Source organism: Urocampus carinirostris, chromosome 16, assembly GCF_059441175.1.
Source record: "Urocampus carinirostris isolate Australia breed hairy pipefish chromosome 16, RoL_Ucar_1.0, whole genome shotgun sequence".
Lineage (NCBI taxonomy): Eukaryota > Metazoa > Chordata > Actinopteri > Syngnathiformes > Syngnathidae > Urocampus > Urocampus carinirostris.
The window spans coordinates 19,041,549-19,060,576 of NC_142364.1; the positions used below are offsets into that span (position 1 = coordinate 19,041,549).

The window sequence follows — 19,028 nt, forward strand, 5'->3', positions numbered from 1 at the left end:
GGTTGTTAAGGTACTGTAGGTAGGTAGGTAGGTAGGTAGGTAAATGTGGGTTAGTTCGGTGATTGTTAAGGTAGGTAGGTAGGTAGGTAGGTAGGTAGGTAGGTAGGTAGGTAGGTAGGTAGGTAGGTAGGTAGGTAAATGTAAGTTAGTTGGATGGTTGTTAAGGTAAGTATGTAGGTAGGTGAGTGTGGGTTAGTTGGGTGGTTGTTAAGGTAGGTAGGTAGGTAGGTAGGTAGGTAGGTAGGTAGGTAGGTAGGTAGGTAGGTAGGTAGGTAAATGTACGTTAGTTGGATGGTTGTTAAGGTAGGTTTGTAGGTAGATAGGTAAATGTAGGTTAGTTGGGTGGTTGTTAAAGTAGGTATGTAGGTAGGTAGGCGAAGGTGGGTTAGTTGGGTGGTTGTTAAGGTAGTCAGGTAGGTAGGTAGGTAGGTAGGATAGGTAAATATAGGTTAGTTTGGTGGTTGTTAAGATACTGTAGGTATGTAGGTAGGTAGGTAAATGTAGGTTGGTTGGGTGGTCGTTTAAGTAGGTAGTTAGGTCAGTCAGTCGGTCGGTCAGTCAGTAGATGGATACATATTTTTGAGTTTTTGCCTTCATCAGCAATAATAAAACAATAAAAGACCTAGAATATTTCACTTATTTGCAATTAATCCAGAATTAACTAAATTTTCAGAATAACAAAGATTTTTCCCACAATTTTTAAACATTTTTGAGATAGTCCTGTATTTATGTGGTCTGACAAGTCTATATTAGACACATACAAACTAAAGTATCTAAGAACATTTCAATAATTAATAAAGCCAAATTCATCTTAAACTACAATGCATTGTATTTCTTATATCATTCTCTAGTTCTGCCATACTTAACATATTGTGCAGAAGTCTGGGGCAATAATTACAAAAGTTCACTACAGCCCCTTTTTATCCTCCAAAAACGTGCAATTAGAACCATACATATGGTAGGATATCGAGATCATACTAATATTTTATTCCTGCAGTCCAAATTATTAAAATTGGATGATTTAGTAAAATATTTCACTGCACAACTGCTATTTAAGGTAAAAAAAAACATAGTGCCAGAAAACATCCAAAAAAGTATTCATTCGGAAAGAGGGAAATTATAACTTAAGGGGCTGTAGTAAATTAATAATCCCAAAAGTGAGAACAACCAGGAAAGGTATGTGTGTGTCTGTGTGTGGAGTCAAACTTTGGAACAATTTACAAGATGAGATCAAACAATGTCCAACTATTCACTTGTTCAAATTTAAATACAAAAAAACATTACTGGCGGAATACAGACGAGGAAAATGGAGTATGAGTGTTACGAGAGATTCGGAATAGTGCGTCTACAACTATGGTTAACATTGATGTTGTTGTTGCTATTGTTATTTCATAACTGTTATTAATATTATTACTATTGTTGTTATTATCATTGGTGTATTTAATAGGGAAGATAAAGGGGTAGGAAAAATAATCATCTGCTTCTTACTACCCCTTTTCGAACATGTTATGTAACATCATTTTGTTGTTGAGTCATTGTTTTTGTTCTGTTTTTATTTTAATGTTCGAAATAAAGTTTTCATTCATTTATATTAGATGATTTGAGAAATAAAGGGACATTTCTCTTGATTCTCTTAATTTTGTACCTATGTATACAATTGAGTAGATGTTTTCACATTACTAGTAGCATCCAACTTACATCTGCTGAGTCAGATCGGACTGTGTATTTGTTTTTCAAACACTTGTGTGTATCAAATCCAGACTATATTTTTCTTTCGTAGAAATCTACGTTCACTCCCTTTACACCAAGTATTGAGGTCAGTGACGATACCAGCCAGTATTGCTACACGCGACGGTGTCTGATCTGAGTATTGGTTGCTTTCAACATGCTATCTATTCTGAATTCTTGCCGTCAAAGAAAATAGCTTGAAATTTTTAATTGGGGGGAAAAAAGAAAACCTACTTCTATACCCAAGTTATGGTAGAACAAAGCAGAATCTCGAACTTTGGATTGGAATAACAAAGTCTTCATTCAGGTGAACTAGTGGATGGATTAATATTTCATTGAATCATTTCTTAGATGGCTGTATTAATATTTCATAAATGAACGGATGGACAGATGTATTGGTCGATTTGTAGATGGGCATATAATAGAGACAGATTGATGGTTGTCTGATTTATAGGCTGCTTCACATCTAGCTAGCCTAGATGGATATGGGAATACATGGTGCTTAAAGGGCAATTAAGATTTTAAGCTGCATGCCATTGATACATAAAGAATAATAGTGCACAATTTGGTACAGTACAATAGGATGTCACCGAATAACCACTTTAAAGGGACAGGTTGTCTTTGTTAGAGCCTCCAAGTGGTTCAATCAATCAAAAAAAATGTTTTTTTCTTAAATAATAGGAAACATACCTGAGCCGTCATATGAACGAGCATTTTTTTAAACGTATAACGTATAGCAAAAAATTTGCCGACGTGGGTATTCAGAAGAAAAACCTCGCAAAGGTCTGTGCACAGAAAAAGGAAGAAAAATGTTGCAGTTTGGTCACTTAGAGTATCCATAGTTTGTCTTCCTTCTTGTGGTTTTAGTAATCGTTTTCGGTCACACAATGCAACATGGCGACATCTAGTGGTCAAATAATACACACACACTCTCCCTTTAAGTCAGGAAACTATAAAAAAAATAAGTAGGAAGGCTGAAAAATGGTTTGTTATGATACAGTGACAAGCAACACATGTGGACTGCTAACTTTCAATACTCTTTAATAGTGGTCAATTCAAACATACTGTCCCTTTAAGGCGAATTGATAACATGTAGTTCTCTATATTGACTCCCTTAATTATCCACCTTCCAAATACAGGTTGAAAATACATTGAAAATATGTTAAAAAGACTCCAAGGTTCCATCCAAAAAACGTCTTCATTTGGTTTGAAATTAAAAGTCGAAAAAATATTACTTTTAGGGGGAGAATTTGGCACTATATAAGGTTAGGTTAACACTGAAATAACTATTTTTGGACTGAATGAGGCACACTTCTTGTTATTGAAACAGGATCCAATTTTAAATAGATACATAGATAGATATTTTATTCATCCCCGCAGGGAAATTCACATTTGCAGCAGCATCCCCGCGCTGAAATCAAAACAATAATAAAGCAAAAAGAATACAATTGTCATGGCCAGCATGGTCGCCATGGCGACCGGCTGGCCACGCCCCCTGGGCACCAGCTGAAGCAGATCAGCTTATTGCGTGTGTGCTACTTAAGGCTGGGTTGTGGGTTTTGCGGGTGTTGGCTCATTACACCTTTTCCGTTCTGTTATGCCCTGTCCTGTTTAGTTTGAGTCGGAGGCAACCTGTACTTGACCATTCTGAGTGTAAGAATGTTTTTGTTCTGTTTTGTCCCGGAGTTTTGGACAACTTTTATTTTGTTAAATAAAAGTTATGATTGTCAACGCAATTGAGTTCTCCCTTCCTGCCTCCGTTCTGGTCCGGTCCCCACCTCGTGACAACAATACACAAATACCCAATGTAACATGTGGTTTAGCATTTTAGAATGAGCATTTTCTTTATTGTAATTTATAACAACATGGTGAACATTTTTTTACCACACAAGTCCGAAACTCAATTGAGATGGGGATAAGTATTCCGATTTGATGTGGAAAGTCTCAAATTGCGGCGGAGATTGTGCACTTTAAGCCCATATAAATTATAGTATGGCGTAAAAATTCCGCACGTAAAAATAGAGTGCGCAATAACATCTCCATGTACAGTGGGACCTCTTGATTCAAGCACCTCTAAACCATTTTTTTCTGAGCAGAAGTCTTGAAGGAAAATCCAGTCTCGCAGGCTACTTCTAGAGACCAATTGAGACCGCTCACTGCAAACTTGTGACTGCTTGCTGCCAGCATCAGCTCGTCCAGTTTGAGCATGGAAACTACGACAGGCAAAACATTTCTAAAAAGAAATCATTGAGCTGTAATTGAGCTGTGTTTTTTAAGTGTCATTTTAAGTCTTCATTACGTGCTTACATATGATCAACATCCTCTCGATCTTATAATTGTCTACCTCTCCCCTCATTAAGGATGGCAAATCCTCCTTATCAAGCGATAATAAACTTTAAAATCACAATGCGGCACCTACTCTCTGTCAGGCGGACTGTATTGAATTCCGTGACAATATTAGCAATCGACAATCACGTTGTCGTCTGCTACTTGTGAGTCCAGGGTTGGGTAGGGTTACTTTAACTGGATTACTTTCAATTACTTTTGGATTACTCCAATACCAAATATGCTAAAAAAGACAAAAGAAACTATATATTAATAAAAGTACTAAATTTTGTGCAGGCTTGGGGAGTAACGGAATACATGGAACGGCAAAAATGATGTTGGCAAGCTGTTTGGATTTATTTTCATTTTGTTTCTGTCGCATTTTATGTTAGTTTTGCCGGAGATCAAAAAGATCAAAGCCAGGAGAGAAAGTTTACCACGTGTTGTGAGTCATAATTTTGTTCATATTTATTTTCTTTTGTCTTTTATTAGCATATTTGGTATTGGGGTAATCTAAAAGTAGTTGAAAGTAATCAAGTTAAAGTAACCCTACCCAACCCAAGATGTTGGAGTCGAAAGAAGCCAGGACAAGATCGCTATTATTTATTTATTTATTCCGCGTAAAAAATGTTACACAGAGTACACACAAATACCTTGCGATGCCCATGATAAACTCTCTGTTTTTCATTGATATCATTTTATTTATCTTATTACTGCGGTTTTTCTTTTTAATTAATATTTTAATGTATTTTTGGAGGTGGCACGGGGATGAGTGGTTAGCGCGTCCGCGGCACAGTTCTGAGGTCATGGGATCAAACCCAACTACCAGCCTTCCTGTGCGGAGTTTTCATGTTCTCCCCGTGCTTGCGTCGGTTTCCTCCGGGCACTTCGGTCTCCTCTCACATTCCAAAAACATACATGTCAGGTTAATTAGCCGGTCCAAATTGTCCCTAGGTGTGAATGAGCGAGTACGTTCTCTGTCTCTGTGTGCCCTGCAACTGGCTGGCAACCAATTCAGGGTGTCCCCTGCCCACTGCCCAAAGATAGCTGGGATGGGCTCCATCACCCCCGTGACCCTACTGTGGATATGCGGTGCAGATGATGGATGAATGAATGTGTTTAAGGTGACCCACAAGCTTGGTCTTATAGCTATTCAGGCTTCACTTGGATGCTTTTGGGCAGACAGCAGCGTACCTATTAGTTTTTAATGAATTCATATGGGGTAAATCCGCTTGTTACATGAGCAATTCTAGATACGAGAACAACCCTGGAACAAATTAAGCTTGCATGACGAGATACCACTGTATGTGTAAGTGCAAGATTGTCTCGAGAGTGTGTCACATGGTAAAAAAAAAAACGTTGTCACGGGGTGGAGGAGAGAGAGAGGGAGAGAAAGAGAGAGAGAGAGAGAGAGAGAGAGAGAGAGAGAGAAAGAAGGGGGAGGGGGGTAAAAGAAGAGAGAGATGATGACAGAAAAAAAAGAAAGGTAGAAGAAAGAGAGAGATGAAGACAGGGAAAAAAGAAAGGTAAAAAGAAGAGAGAGATGAAAGCAGAGACAAAAGAAAGGTAGAAAGAAGAGAAAGATGAAGACAGAGAGAAAAAAAGGTAGAAATAAGAGAGTGATGAAGAGAGAGAGAAAAGAAAGGTAGAAAGAAGAAAGAGAGGGATGAAGAGAGAGAGAAAAGAAAGGTCGAAAGAAGAAAGAGAGAGATGAAGAGAGAGAGAAAAGGAAGGTAGAAAGAAGAACGAAGAGTGAAAATAAATGAAAAGAGAGAAATAAAAGACAGAAGAGGAGGAGGAGATGGAGAGAAAAAGTGACACGGGAAGTCAAAGGGAGAAAAGAGGTATAGAGAAGGGAGACAAAGAAAGAAAGAGAGAGAATACAGAAAATGAGGAAAGCTAGAAAGAAAAAGAGAGAATAGTAAGCGGGAAAGAGGGAGAGAGAGGAATAATTCAGCTGCAGTAGCTTTGGGAGTGTTGCCTGACTTTGGTGCCATCAAGAAGATTTTAAACTGCATCTCATTTTCCCCCTTGCGCTTATAGTGTTGTCTCGCCCTGATTTGGCCCGTGAGCCGCATATTTGAAAGTTATCACGCTGGTGTAAGTGCATCAGAACAATAGTGCAATGGGGAAAAAAACTGCAATAGACGTCTATTTTGGGGCTTGAGCACATTTTGTCTAAAATCCAAAAGACGCCCGGTCCCGAATCAGTCAATTCTATGATCCTCTCATGACGTCACAACACTTGTTTGGGTGGGTCCCAATCAAATCTCTGGTCCAACAAGAACTGACAGGACCTCTGTCCCGGTCCAAGCAGCACATCGCAGATGCTCAACGATAGGAAGACTGCTGCTTTAAAAAAGGAGGTGGTGGAGGGGGGGTGTAGAGAGCTGTGACATGGGAAGCCCGCTGCAACTGCGGAACCATTTCAACCAGGAGCAGCATTCGGAACCGAGTCAGTGAGTCAGTGGCCCCCCGGCAGTCTTGCGGACACCTGCACCGAGCGCTGCACCTGCCATGCCCGGTGAGGCTGCGTCCTCCGCGGGACGTCGCCGACGTGCGCCGCGCCAATAACTTTGAGGACATCTCCGGCGAGTCGTCCGCGACCCGGCTCCCCCCTAGTCATGCTACTTCCTCCCGGCACCCCCCTCCTCATCTTCGTCGTCGTCAGCCGCTGCAGCATCTGCAGCATCCCGGCTCCAGCCGCGAGAAGGCATCCCGCCATGAGCGAGCCATGAGCAGCTGCAGATACAACGGCGGCGTCATGCGGCCGCTCAGCCACCTGAGCTCGTCCCGCAGGAACGTGCACGAGTTCGATTCCGAGTCGCAGCCCCTGCAGCCCCTCTCGGCGGCGGACGCGTTGGACACCTCCAAGCCGGAGAACCGCTCGGCCACCCTCATGCCCTACGCGTCCGGGGACGGCGGCGGGGGCTGCGGGAAATCGGGGAAAAAGAAGAACCAGAACATTGGAGAGAAGCTCGGCCACAGGAGGGCCTTGTTCGAGAAGAGAAAGCGGCTCAGTGACTACGCGTTGATCTTTGGGATGTTTGGGATCGTTGTTATGGTTATAGAGACGGAACTCTCCTGGGGAGCTTATGGAAAGGTGTGTATCTTGACATTTTTGCAACTTTTTTCAAGTATACATACAGTCCGTTAAAACCATTATGCATGCCAGAAAAAGTAATTCGTTACAGTTCAGTTAAAAATACTGACGGTTACCCCCTCCACCCAGATCACTGAGTAAAGTAACTCCATACCTGTCAAGCTCCAGGGCTCCATGCCCTTACAAACTGTCGCATTTTCCCTTACAAAATACAAAATAATCTTACACCATATTTTATTTTCAAACGTGTTTATTTATTTAGTTTAACATTTTATATTGTACATGTGTTTCGTTATATCATTTATATATAACATTTTGTTGTGAGATCCTGAGTTGCTTGACATGAATGAGGTTTATTGTAAAAAAAAGTTCAAAAATTAAGTAGCTTGGACATTCACTGTAGAAGGAAAAATTAAATGCAAATATAATTAATACATTTCCTTTTTCAAATTGTTAATTCATTTTCTGGATTAAATTATTGTTAAAGGGATAACCACAAACATGTCATTTTTCATTTTCTCCTTTTATTCTTCCTTTTTTTAACTTCTTTATACAACATAATAATTCGTAATATAATGCATCAAAGCAAGTGAGCCGTTTGAGAGCCGGCTCTCTTTAATGAGTTTAGCCAAAAAGCCGATTCTCTAAAAAGAGACGGACTTCCTCTCACTTCACAACTTGAACTCGTTTGACTTGATTGATTTGCCGTTTTGTCATAGTCGCTGTATACCGGATCGTACCCATAATTGCCAAATTTGCGTTTTTCGTACAGATTTACTTGTACGTCGTACACATCTTAAAATGCATAATAAACATATTTTGTACGGCAAAAACGTACAGGTTGACAGGTATGCTAGTTAGACATGACTTTCCACAGTAATCTCTTGCTGTATCACTGTTTACTTATCACAGTTTCGCTACTTCACAGATTTGCATTGTGCATTGAGTTGTGCATTTTGATTGAATAAACAAAGAAGGATGCTTTAAACCGCCAACAAACCTGGACCTTACCACCAGCTTAACTTGCTCTGGAGTCATATGCAAGTCTTTTGAACTCCCTAGTGGCTACCTGGTGCTCTTTCAAAAATGTTTTTTAATGGAAAAATATTTGTTTTTTGTAAAACAGAACCATAACGTCCACATGATGGCGGCAAAGTATCTTGTATAGTGGATCAGGCCTTTAATCCATGGAGTTGTGTGATAAAACCGCAAGGTTGTTTTTAAAATTATAATTTGACAGTACAGAGGTTATTTGTAAAATAAAACGTTCATAAAGTATGGTACTTTTATTTGTTAAACAATGCTTAAATGTGTTTGTGTTGAGTAAAAAATAGGTAAATCAATGTTTTACTTCACGGGTTCTGATGAGGGCGTTTTTGGAACGCAACCCCCGGTGCTCTATTATTACTCCATACCTGTCAACAGTGTTGGGTGTGTTACTAAAAAAAGGAATTAGGTACAGTTACTAGTTACTAGATTTAAATTATCTTACAACCCCGAATTACTGACACCCAAAAGTAGCACGTTACTCCAAAAGTAACTACTTACAAATTACCTTATATACTCACATTGAAGCTGATTCCCCAAAACTGATTAAAAATTGCCACATAATATGAGAAATAGAACAAAACATGTCCATCAACCCGTGGAAGCTTTGAACGGTTCATATTTTTTGGCTTGATCAATCTTGAGAGCTCACAAACAAACACAGCCGAGACAGTCCATATCCATTTAGTCTATTCTATTGCAAACATATTTTTTTCAAATAAAACTACCGAAATTCAGTTCTCTTTCATGCTCCGTTTGCTCCATTGATTTTGTTGTTCCTGTATAAGCCACGCCCCTCCCCCCCGCACTGCCTACCATTGACTACTGGTGAAAGACAATTAAAATTGTACATAGAATCAAACCCCCTGATTTCATTTTTTATTTTATAGTTGTAAATATAGCTTTCACGTGAGTATATACAGTAGGGAGAATGTCACAATATCAGTAGGGGAAAATTACTTGCTCTCGGTACCATTGTAACTGTATTTAGTTGTATTTACTAGGTAGATACAACTCACTCCAATGTTGTTTTTTAGCATCGTGTTGCTGGCCGACTGAGGGTCGGATATAGTTTAAAGAGCAAAGGACGAACTATCTAAAAGCACAAGACATTGAAATGAGTGTAATGCTTCAAAAAGCAGCAGAGTAACACACCACATTGTAACGATAGTTGCGTTTCCAAATTCGATAAATAACACGTTACAGTACTCATTACTGTGAGAAGTAATGGCATTTCATTCTTTTGCTAGTTCCAAATGTATAATATATTGAGGAAACGCATACGTTCAATCAATACTGTGATACAGCAGGATTATTATTTTTTCTTTTTCCCGTACAAAAATGCTTACATGGTGTACGGATTCTGAAAGGAGATAAAAAACCTATAAAATACAGAGAAAACATAGGAATAGAAAGGTATGTCACTCATTTTAAACCCACAAACACATTTCGAGGGTGATGAGCCCGGTAATGGACTTGTTTTCCCTCAGAGCAAGCTAACCAAAGTGCTATGCTAATCACCAGTCAATTTTGATTGATCCGGCTGGCCACCGTTACTCGTGTGATTTTTCTATTTTTTATGTCATAATGTTGTTCTTGGTTTTTAGTGTTGTCGCTCTCTTCCAGGAGTCTCTGTATTCATTAGCGCTAAAATGCCTGATAAGCCTTTCTACAATCATTCTCCTGGGACTGATTATCATCTACCATGCAAGAGAGATCCAGGTAATGAAACTCACCTTGTAATTTTTTTCTTCCCCTTCTCCTTTACATGCTGATTGATTCAAAAAATAAGAAAAATGTAAAAAAAAGCGGTACTTTTATAGAAGTTTTGGATACTGACTTTCGAGAAATAGTGGTTAAAATTACTCAACTGCAGTTGACAGGAGGCACTCGTTCAATTGGGTTATTTAAAGAGTTTTTGAGCTGGAATTGGAAGCAGTTGCATATTCTGGAGTCCGACTATGTCAATTTTCGTTTGCCGTACTTCTGTGCTGCTGTTTTAGTTAGCAAGCTTAAACAGCTTCAGCAAGTTAAAACATGTTTCATGTATTAAATTCTGATCCTGATGTTCTGATATCACTCATCATTTCTTCAATTTTGTCGCTGTTTACCTTTTGTAGCTGTTTTCGGTCTGTTTGTCTTTGAGTCGGGTTGCGGCTCTAGAGTTTGGAGACTCCCACACTTGTCTTGTTTTGCTGTGGAATGCTTTGCCCTCTGAGATTCGTTCTGCAACCTCACTGTTTAAATCCGGGCTCAAAACACACTTATATTCCATAGTTTATGAATGACCTATATTTCATGTTGACGATGTCTGTGTATTGTCTGTTATTGCTACATCCATTGTAACCTGGTCATCCATTTCATTTTCTTTTTTCTTTTATATTATACTTATTTTATATTTCATTAGTATTTTTATAGTTTGTTAATGCAACCGTCCAGGAAGGAAATTAAACGTTTTTGAGATGAAGTGTTTGAGGAGTGTGTTAGGAGTGACAAGATTGGATAGATTGAGAAATGAAATTGTGAGAGACAGAACTGGAGTAGTAGTGGAACTGAGCAAGCGTGAGGATGAGAGAGCACTCAGTTGGTTTGGACACATGGAGAGGATGGATGAAGAGAGAATGTTGAAGAGGATCTACAGAGCAGAAGTAAATGGAAGGAGGCCGCGATTGACGTGGATAGATGGTGTTATGAGTGCACTGCAGGAAAGAGGTCTAAATGTAGTGGAAGCTAGAGCTCTTGTTGGTGATAGGAATGAGTGGAGAGGTGTTGTAAAAGGATACTGGGATGTTTAGACGCGTTCTAAGGGATGGGCAGGGCACCTGTATGATGCGGCAGGGTTAAACCAGTGAAAGCTTTCGGGCCCTGCTGTTGAGCAGAAGAGTGTGTTGTGTCACCCTGACCCGAGTGACATGGCCGCTTTCTTATGTCCCGTTTCATCTGGACGGATGAAAGCATGACCAACTTAGGTGCCGAGGTGCTTAACTTGTTTGGGTGTTTGGGCATTTGGGTTGGCCATGGTCCAAAAATGTTTGTGTGTCTTTTTTGCTATTTTTTTCCCCATTTTATTTTCTTTGTTATGTTATGTGTTTGTCGTTCACCCCTCTTGAGGGCTATGACCAAGTTAGGTAGATGGATGGATGGATGGATGGATGGATGGATGGATGGATGAATGGATGGATGGATTGATAGATAGATAGTTTGCAATAGTCTGTGCAGCACTTTGAGACTCCTTGTGATGAGGGGCCATACAAATAAACATGACTTGACTTGACTTTTTTCCTCACATGGTTTCTCAATGCCCCATGATGTATCTGTATGTAGTTTTGTGAAAGGCTGGGCCATAGGTCTAAAGAAAAAAAAAAACAGAATTTTACAAGTTAGCCTGGATGATTGAGATTCTCATCGATTTTAAGACAATTGACCCCACAGTATACATATTTATTCAAAGAAAGTCTTATTGATTAAAATAAATACATCCTCTGCAAATTGTTCTAACAAGAATTACAGATGGTTAACTCATTAACTGCCAGTGCACCAAATACGCAATCTCTTAAAAATATTGTCTTTACCTGAGCTCAAACCAGAACAAATTCACTTTTGGAGAATATCAGAGACCTGTTTGGTTAGCATATTTCATGTAAATGACGTGAAAAAGCTGCTAATCTGTACATCTGTTTGTTTTGGGGTTTTTTTGTCCTTGCACTACTGGCAGTTCTCTTATACCTAGCCACTCCTTTGCACATCTGTTCTCCTCTGCACTACCGTACTCCATTGTTATGTTATTGTATAGCGACTTGTTTACCTGACTGCCCATTTTGCACATCTGTTTAGCTGCTCCTCTTGCACTCTTGCACTACTGTATAATACTCATAGCTATAATTATTTAGTATATTATTAGTATTTCATTACTCCAACTCAATACAACATTTCATTTTTATCTGTACATTCAGGGAAACTGTGCAGGTCAGATGTGGCGAATTTTCGTTCTGTATACATGTGTACAAGAATGACAATAAAGTATATCTGAATCTGAATCTGAATTAAATTAACTAGTGAGTAAGTATTGCTTGATAATCAGAGTTAGCCTTTATTAACTGCAACTAGACTCTTCAAGGGACAGTGTGTAATATTAGGCACTCCTCAGCAGTAAAAAAACAAATTAATTGATTAAAAAATGATATTAATAAACTTAAATACATAAAATGTCACATCAACGAGAATATTTAAAAAAAAACTCCTAGGTTAAGAATGTTGCATTTATTTTACTTAACATGAGGCTCACATTGAGGGAGATCACATGGATGTACACCATCTTGCTTCTTCGGGTAACCGTAAAATAAAAAATCCTGAGGAAGGCTGGTAAAAAAAATTAGAAGAATTATGCAGTTTGGTCACATTGATTCTGCGTAGTTTGCATTCTTCCATTAACACAATACAGCGACATCTAGTGGTGAAAAAATACACACTGTCCCTTTATTTCTAATTCACAATTCAGGAAATTTTCATTTTAAGCTTTTGTGCATGAGTAGATAGAAAAATAGATGGATTTACGACACGATGGTTTAAGAACTTTATGGGAAATTGTGCGGAAATGAACAACCCCCCACTCCCTCACCACCACCGAGGCGTGGCCATTTTAACTGCCTTGTTTAGAAACGGCAACAGTTCATCCAAAGCAGGAGCACTCGTGCCTTTGTCAAACGGCCACCAAATCGATAGTGACACATTCCGCAGCGTGTGTCTGTGTTGCCTTCAAGTACAGCATGCAAGACTTCTCCCTTTGAATTAAATCGGTAGATTTTGCTAACAACAGAAGCGATATATGTCTGGTCCGTGTGTTTTTTAGGCTAAATGATGTTTGCTGATGAGTACAGTCACGTGCCCACTCTGAAATTTTTCCATGCCGATGCAGTTCAACACTTATTATTTGGTTTTGACTCTTTACACCAGGGGTCTCCAACCTTTTTCAAGCTGAGACCTATTTTTCAATACTAATTCGCACAAAAGGCACCCTTTTTAATATGCATTTCTAAATTATTAACTTATCATGTTGTTACTAGGTTGTTACTACGTCATTACCAGGTTAATTAATGGAAATAGGGTGAAATAGACTCACTCACTTTAATATACACTGCCTTATGTTGTAATTATACTGATAGGTCTGACTTTTATCCTTCAAGCTCACATTCAATCACCAAACAAAAAAAAATGTTTGCAAACCTCAGTTGTCCATACGCAGGTACCCTCCTGCCGCAAATGCATTTACTTATTAGCGTTCATGAATTATTCAGAAATTGAGTAAATGTTACCAAAGGTAAACAGCCCAAATCCGGAAACTCCACTTGAAATCCACAGCATGATTTATTGTGTTTGCCTTTTAACTTTGAGCAAATTGGTTTTCCATAATCCCGCTGACGAAAATGCAAATGTAAACGAACGGAGGAAGAAAAAAGGACTTCACCGGTGGAATGTTTAACCGTTTAATAAAAATAGTAAAATCCCTCTCAACAGAATAAAGAGATATATATATCTTTCCGAGATCCATATATCAAATAATAAATTGTATTTTCAATCAATATTCATTAGCTATCAAAAGAACTTATTTGTTTATATCTAACCACTAAAAGTATTCAAATGGGACAATAATTGTACTTTTGCCTAAAACACATCTAATGAAAAATCTTAACGAAATGTTTTTAGTAAATAAAGTTAACTTATGCAGCATTTTATCAACACCATATTTGGTTTACTGTGTCCCAATTTATTTTATATGTAAGATACGCTAGCGCATCTCAATTTTCAAATTGATTACTTTACCTTCCATGATACTTCAATATACACTAGCCAAAGGGATATGTCATGTATTTCTTTTAATTGGTCAAGTTTTGAATCCATCTGTGTTTTTTTGTAATAGTTAAACTATAGCTTTAAGGCTAGTGTCACAAACCTTTTTAAAGTTTATAACTACTTTTTTATATAGATAATTGCCACAAGTTTGACTTACATCTGTAATCATTTTATGACTATGTTGTTACTATGTTATTAATATTCTGTTACTAAATTGATTTTGGAGTGAGTTAGAAATGAGTCCCTTTCAACCTTGAAAAGGGGGTAAACATTTAATTGGTAGCTTGAGTCTAAAAAAGAAATATTCAGAGTGTTGTGATTATTATCACTAATTATGAGGTAAATAAATACGTTGGTGAGGATGGTGAAAAACAAACCAAAAAAACAAATAAATAGAGGTTACAATCACATACAGCTATTATACATTTTAAAAAGAACACAAAACAGACATGTACTGAACATCTCATAGTTAGGGCAGACAAGTGGGAGCTTGATGCTGGAGGCATATGGCTCAAGCTTGCGAACCTTATCTATTTAATGCATGGATCAGGACACTCAAGAATGGGTGGTCCTGATAAAGTACCAGGTACAAAGATACTTGTGTGACGGACAACACACACCTCATAGCAGTCAGTCTCACCATGAGCACCCAAGAGAACTATTGTAACCATAAGATACTCTAATTATATGATAAGCTGAAAATATATGGAGACAGCAATAATGATAATGATGATGGTAAAAAAAAGTATTGGAAGTAGTGATGGGGATAATGATGATAATGAAGAGAATGAGTATCCACAGATGTCAGCACCAGAACGGAGACAGGACCCACTTGCGTTACGTTTTTTCTCAGTTTTATTGGAAGAAAGGAAAGGGTTCCACCCACGATCCAGTGATCGCTGGACGCGGGAAGCAGGTCGCTCTGAACGCGAAAGTAGGACTTCCGTGGCGAGCGATGGCGGGGTCTGGAACGGAAAAAACGGGTCAGTAGCGCGGACAGGAGAGCAAAAAACGTGGTTGGGATCGGAAACGGGTCGAAAGCCAGGAGAGGAGAGTAGACGTGGTCAAGATCAAAAAACGTGTCGAAGCCGGGGAACAGACGGGAGCAAAAACAGGTGGGAGTTAGGGTTGAAAAAAGCTTGCCTAGAGTAAACTGAGGTTTGCAGACTGACTGACAACAGGTGACAGAAAGACGTGGGTTTAAATAGTGACAGGGAGCCAATCAGAGTCCGAGGCAGTTGGCGCCAAATGAACGGGCACAGGTGCTTCCCATCAGTAATCATGACAACAGAGCCAGTGTAAATATCTATATCCATAAGTTATTCTTTACATGTAAATACACAGGGGATCTAGATGTGGGCGGCAATTGTTGAGGAAGTCTAGCGGTAGGATTTAATAAGGATATGATTCTACCTACATCCTTTCGAACATGTACGTTAACATTGTTTGTGGGGTTTTTTTTTCAACTTGTTGTTTTTTTTTTTTTTGCTTTTGTCATGTTCGAAATATAAGTTTAGTTCATTCATTATTAGTATTATTATCATGTATGTGAAGACACTGATAATGCCAGTTAGAAAATAGTCCTATCTATTATAAAACAACTTCTATCTATTCTATCTTTGTCATTGCATACAGTTCCTCGAAAATCTCAACGGTGAGCTAATTTCAGAAGCAATCCATTCACCACGTTTATGAGAGTTTGTGAGAGTTTGTGTCTGGTCCAACACTGAAAATTATTTTACTGTGAAGGTGAAAAGCGTCCGAAAGCCAAATGAACGACAAAAGCTTTTACAATGCCAAGATGCGCTTTGTTGACTGATGGCTTGACAGTTTAATGTGATGTATGCTAGCCTGCTAAACATTCCTACACACAAAAACACTTCCAGACATTACCATTAAATCATTCCTGTGACACTAGGACATGGAACAAGGCAATAATTCTTTTTTTACCTAGATCTGATTTTGTTTTTTCTTCTGCATTTTATTCTTAACAGAATTTTCTTAGTTGGCCGGTAAACTCCTATGTTGCAAGTTTACAAAACAGCAATTTCAGACCCGGCAAGATGTTGCCCCCCTGCAATGAAATTCATTATGCATGCGCATCCCTGTGTATTCACAGATGTCTGTCACACACTGAGGCCATAATAAGTTGTCGCTGTGAAACCGTCCCCTCGCCACTCCCGGCCCCTTTAAAACAAATTTACTTGTCAAGCTCAGTAAATACGACTCTGGCTCGTTTATCTACTTCCTAACAACGTGAGATATTTTTGCTCTCTGAAAAAAGGTCACATCAGACAGGGAAGGATGTGTGCTACCTGCTGTCATGGGATTTACCGTATTCTCTGCACTATAAGGCGCAATGGATTCTATGGCGCACCCACAAAAAATGTCTGTGATATATTTTTCATATACAAGGCTCTCGTGTAATTAAAACAACAATAAGGTCTAGGTTTGCCCAAAAAAACAAAAAAATCCAATATATGTGCATAATTGGTGAAGAGGGCACAGCAGCGCCTGTACTTCGAGCGGAGGATGAGGAGAGCCTACCTGCCCCCACCCACGCTCATCACATTCTTCAGGGGCACCATAGAGAGCATCCTGACTTGCTGTATCTCTGTGTGGTGTGGAAGCTGCAGTGGGTAGTGTGAGGAGGGTGATGAGGACAGCAGAGAAAATCATCGAGACTTCTCTCCCCTCCATTCAGGACATTGGCCAGAAGCGCTGCCTATCCCGAGCCAAGAACATCATTAGGGACCCCTCTCACCCCCATCATGGACTGTTCACTCTGCTAGCCTCTGGGAAGGGGTACTGCAGTGTGCGGTGCAGGACCACCAGGTTCTGCAACAGCTTTGTCCCCCTGGCCATTAGACTGTTAAATGGCCAATCACACACATAGTAAGCCTACACAGCTGCTAATCTGTACATCTGTTTTTTTTTGTTTTTTTTGTCCTTGCACTACTGGCAGTTCTCTATACCTAGCCACTCCTTTGCACATCTGTTCTCCTCTGCATTATCGTACTCCAGTGTTATTGTTATTGTATAGTGACTTGTTTACCTGACTGCCCATTTTGCACATCTGGTTAGCTGCTCCTCTTGCACTCTTTGCACTACTGTATAATACTATACATGGCTATAATTATTTAGTATATTATTAGTACTTCAATACTCCAACTCAATACAACATTTTATTTATATCTGTACACTCAAGGAAACTGTGTGGGTCAGATGTATCGACATTTCGTTTTGTATACACGAGTACAAGAATGACAATAAAGTATATCTGAATCTGAATCTGGAATCTGAATTTTGGATAGAACCGGAATCGAACCCAGATCGTGGCAGGGTGTGCGGAAGATCCTTTCCACTAGACGGCTAACATTATAATTCTTTATCTGGTCATCACACTTTTTTTAGTCACGGTACCAAATCGTTGATGTTATTATTAAGCCGGGCCGCGAGAATATTTTCAGACCATAAAAAATACAGTATGACTCTCAAAGTCTTTACAAAGTGCAAATTCAGAACTAAATGAAGAAAAAAACCATAGCGGGAAGTAATTCGGTTGTCCCGAAAGATACAAATAAAGGCATGGCCACACAAATTCAAAACGCTTGTTACTTACAATGCTTAGTTTAAGGAAAGAACAAGTTAACACAATTTTGTACTGATTTTCAATCATTTTCTGTTTTCTAATTTCCCTAACATATCAGGTTTTGTGAGAAAAAATATTGTGACAATGAGATAAGACCTATTACCGCTTCATGTGTCATCATTATCCCTTGTGGTCTAGCGCAGTTTTTCTCAACATATAAGTTGGGACCTGCTTTCTTCTAAGAAGAAGAAAATATGAAGAGTCAATCACCCTCCTTAAAAGTAAATGGTGATAATGCCCTTATTGATCACTTCTCCCTCTTCAATTGGCTTTGTCCCATTTGTGTTTAAGAGAGACCACATCTCATTTTATTGTGATTTTGTGAGTTATATTTTCGCTTTCTGCATATAACATTGGGTCCCATGAAATTTAGTATTAAGGAGTAGGAGGAATGGAAAACAGTAAGGACAACGATCGAGTCCAAGAAGGAAATGATTGTGAAATACCAAATTGGTGTACAAGGGTCTGCCATTGATGCACTGCTGGAAGGTATTGTAAATGGTTTAAAATTGTTATATTGTGGGCCTTTTACCAATATAGTAATGTTTATCATCTAGGTAATCGAATATGTATCGATGTTTAGGTACATGTTTTATTGATATTTTGGGTTTGGGTTTGAATTTCTTTTAGTATGTGGCTATTTCAAAGCAATTTTAGCAGGTTGCTTATATGCGTTGTAGGCTTATACGCGGGTATAAACGGCAGTTGAAGACGTTTTGGATTTTCTGGTCATTTTTGTTTGTCTTTAAAAAAGGTGAATTTATTCTACTATATCTGCTTAAAACTGTACAATACTTTCATTCCACTATTTGAGAACTGGAAATGTTCTTTTGATTTGGGTTGCAACTTGTCAGTAGGGTGGAATTGTGATTCCTGAAGTCATACCAGTTGAAAGCCAGTGGTCTTGCGGGTAGGAACCGGAGCGCTCCCCGCCGTTATCCCGGTTCGTTTCCTGTTGCATCCAATGTTATGCCATTGTGAACAACCCTTCATGTCCATTCAGTGCTATTAACATTGCTGTCTGATTTGTTTCCCATTGTTATGCAATTTTGGTCAGCTTGAAAATGTATCAACTGATCAATGGTTGCACAAAACATATTGTCCTGATTTATTATGAGGCGCACAATAATTATGCCCAATCAGGGTTTGTAGGTGCGCATTATAGTCCCGAAAATACGGTAGTTTGAAAAAAGTCAGCCTTTCTCAGTTGGCCTTCAGTAGTATCAGCACCCAAAAAAAAATAATGATGGATCAGTCTTGTCATCTCTAATGTCTTTGATGTGAAATCCTCCTTTCTCCGATGCCGACGTTCGGCCTATTTTT

The 19,028-nt window shown here is 39.0% G+C and overlaps 1 protein-coding gene across 1 annotated transcript in view; it reads left to right on the plus strand.

Annotated features, from left to right (window-relative positions):
- Window positions 1–6,653: 6,653 nt before the first annotated feature.
- Window positions 6,654–19,028, plus strand: part of kcnn2 (potassium calcium-activated channel subfamily N member 2) — a 78,093-nt gene continuing 65,718 nt past the window's right edge. Inside the window, exons 1-2 of the mRNA XM_088319720.1 lie at window positions 6,654–7,156; window positions 9,830–9,925. Coding sequence (XP_088175846.1) covers window positions 6,788–7,156; window positions 9,830–9,925 — 465 coding nt within the window. The 5' untranslated portion in view covers window positions 6,654–6,787. The remainder of the gene's footprint in view (window positions 7,157–9,829; window positions 9,926–19,028) is intronic.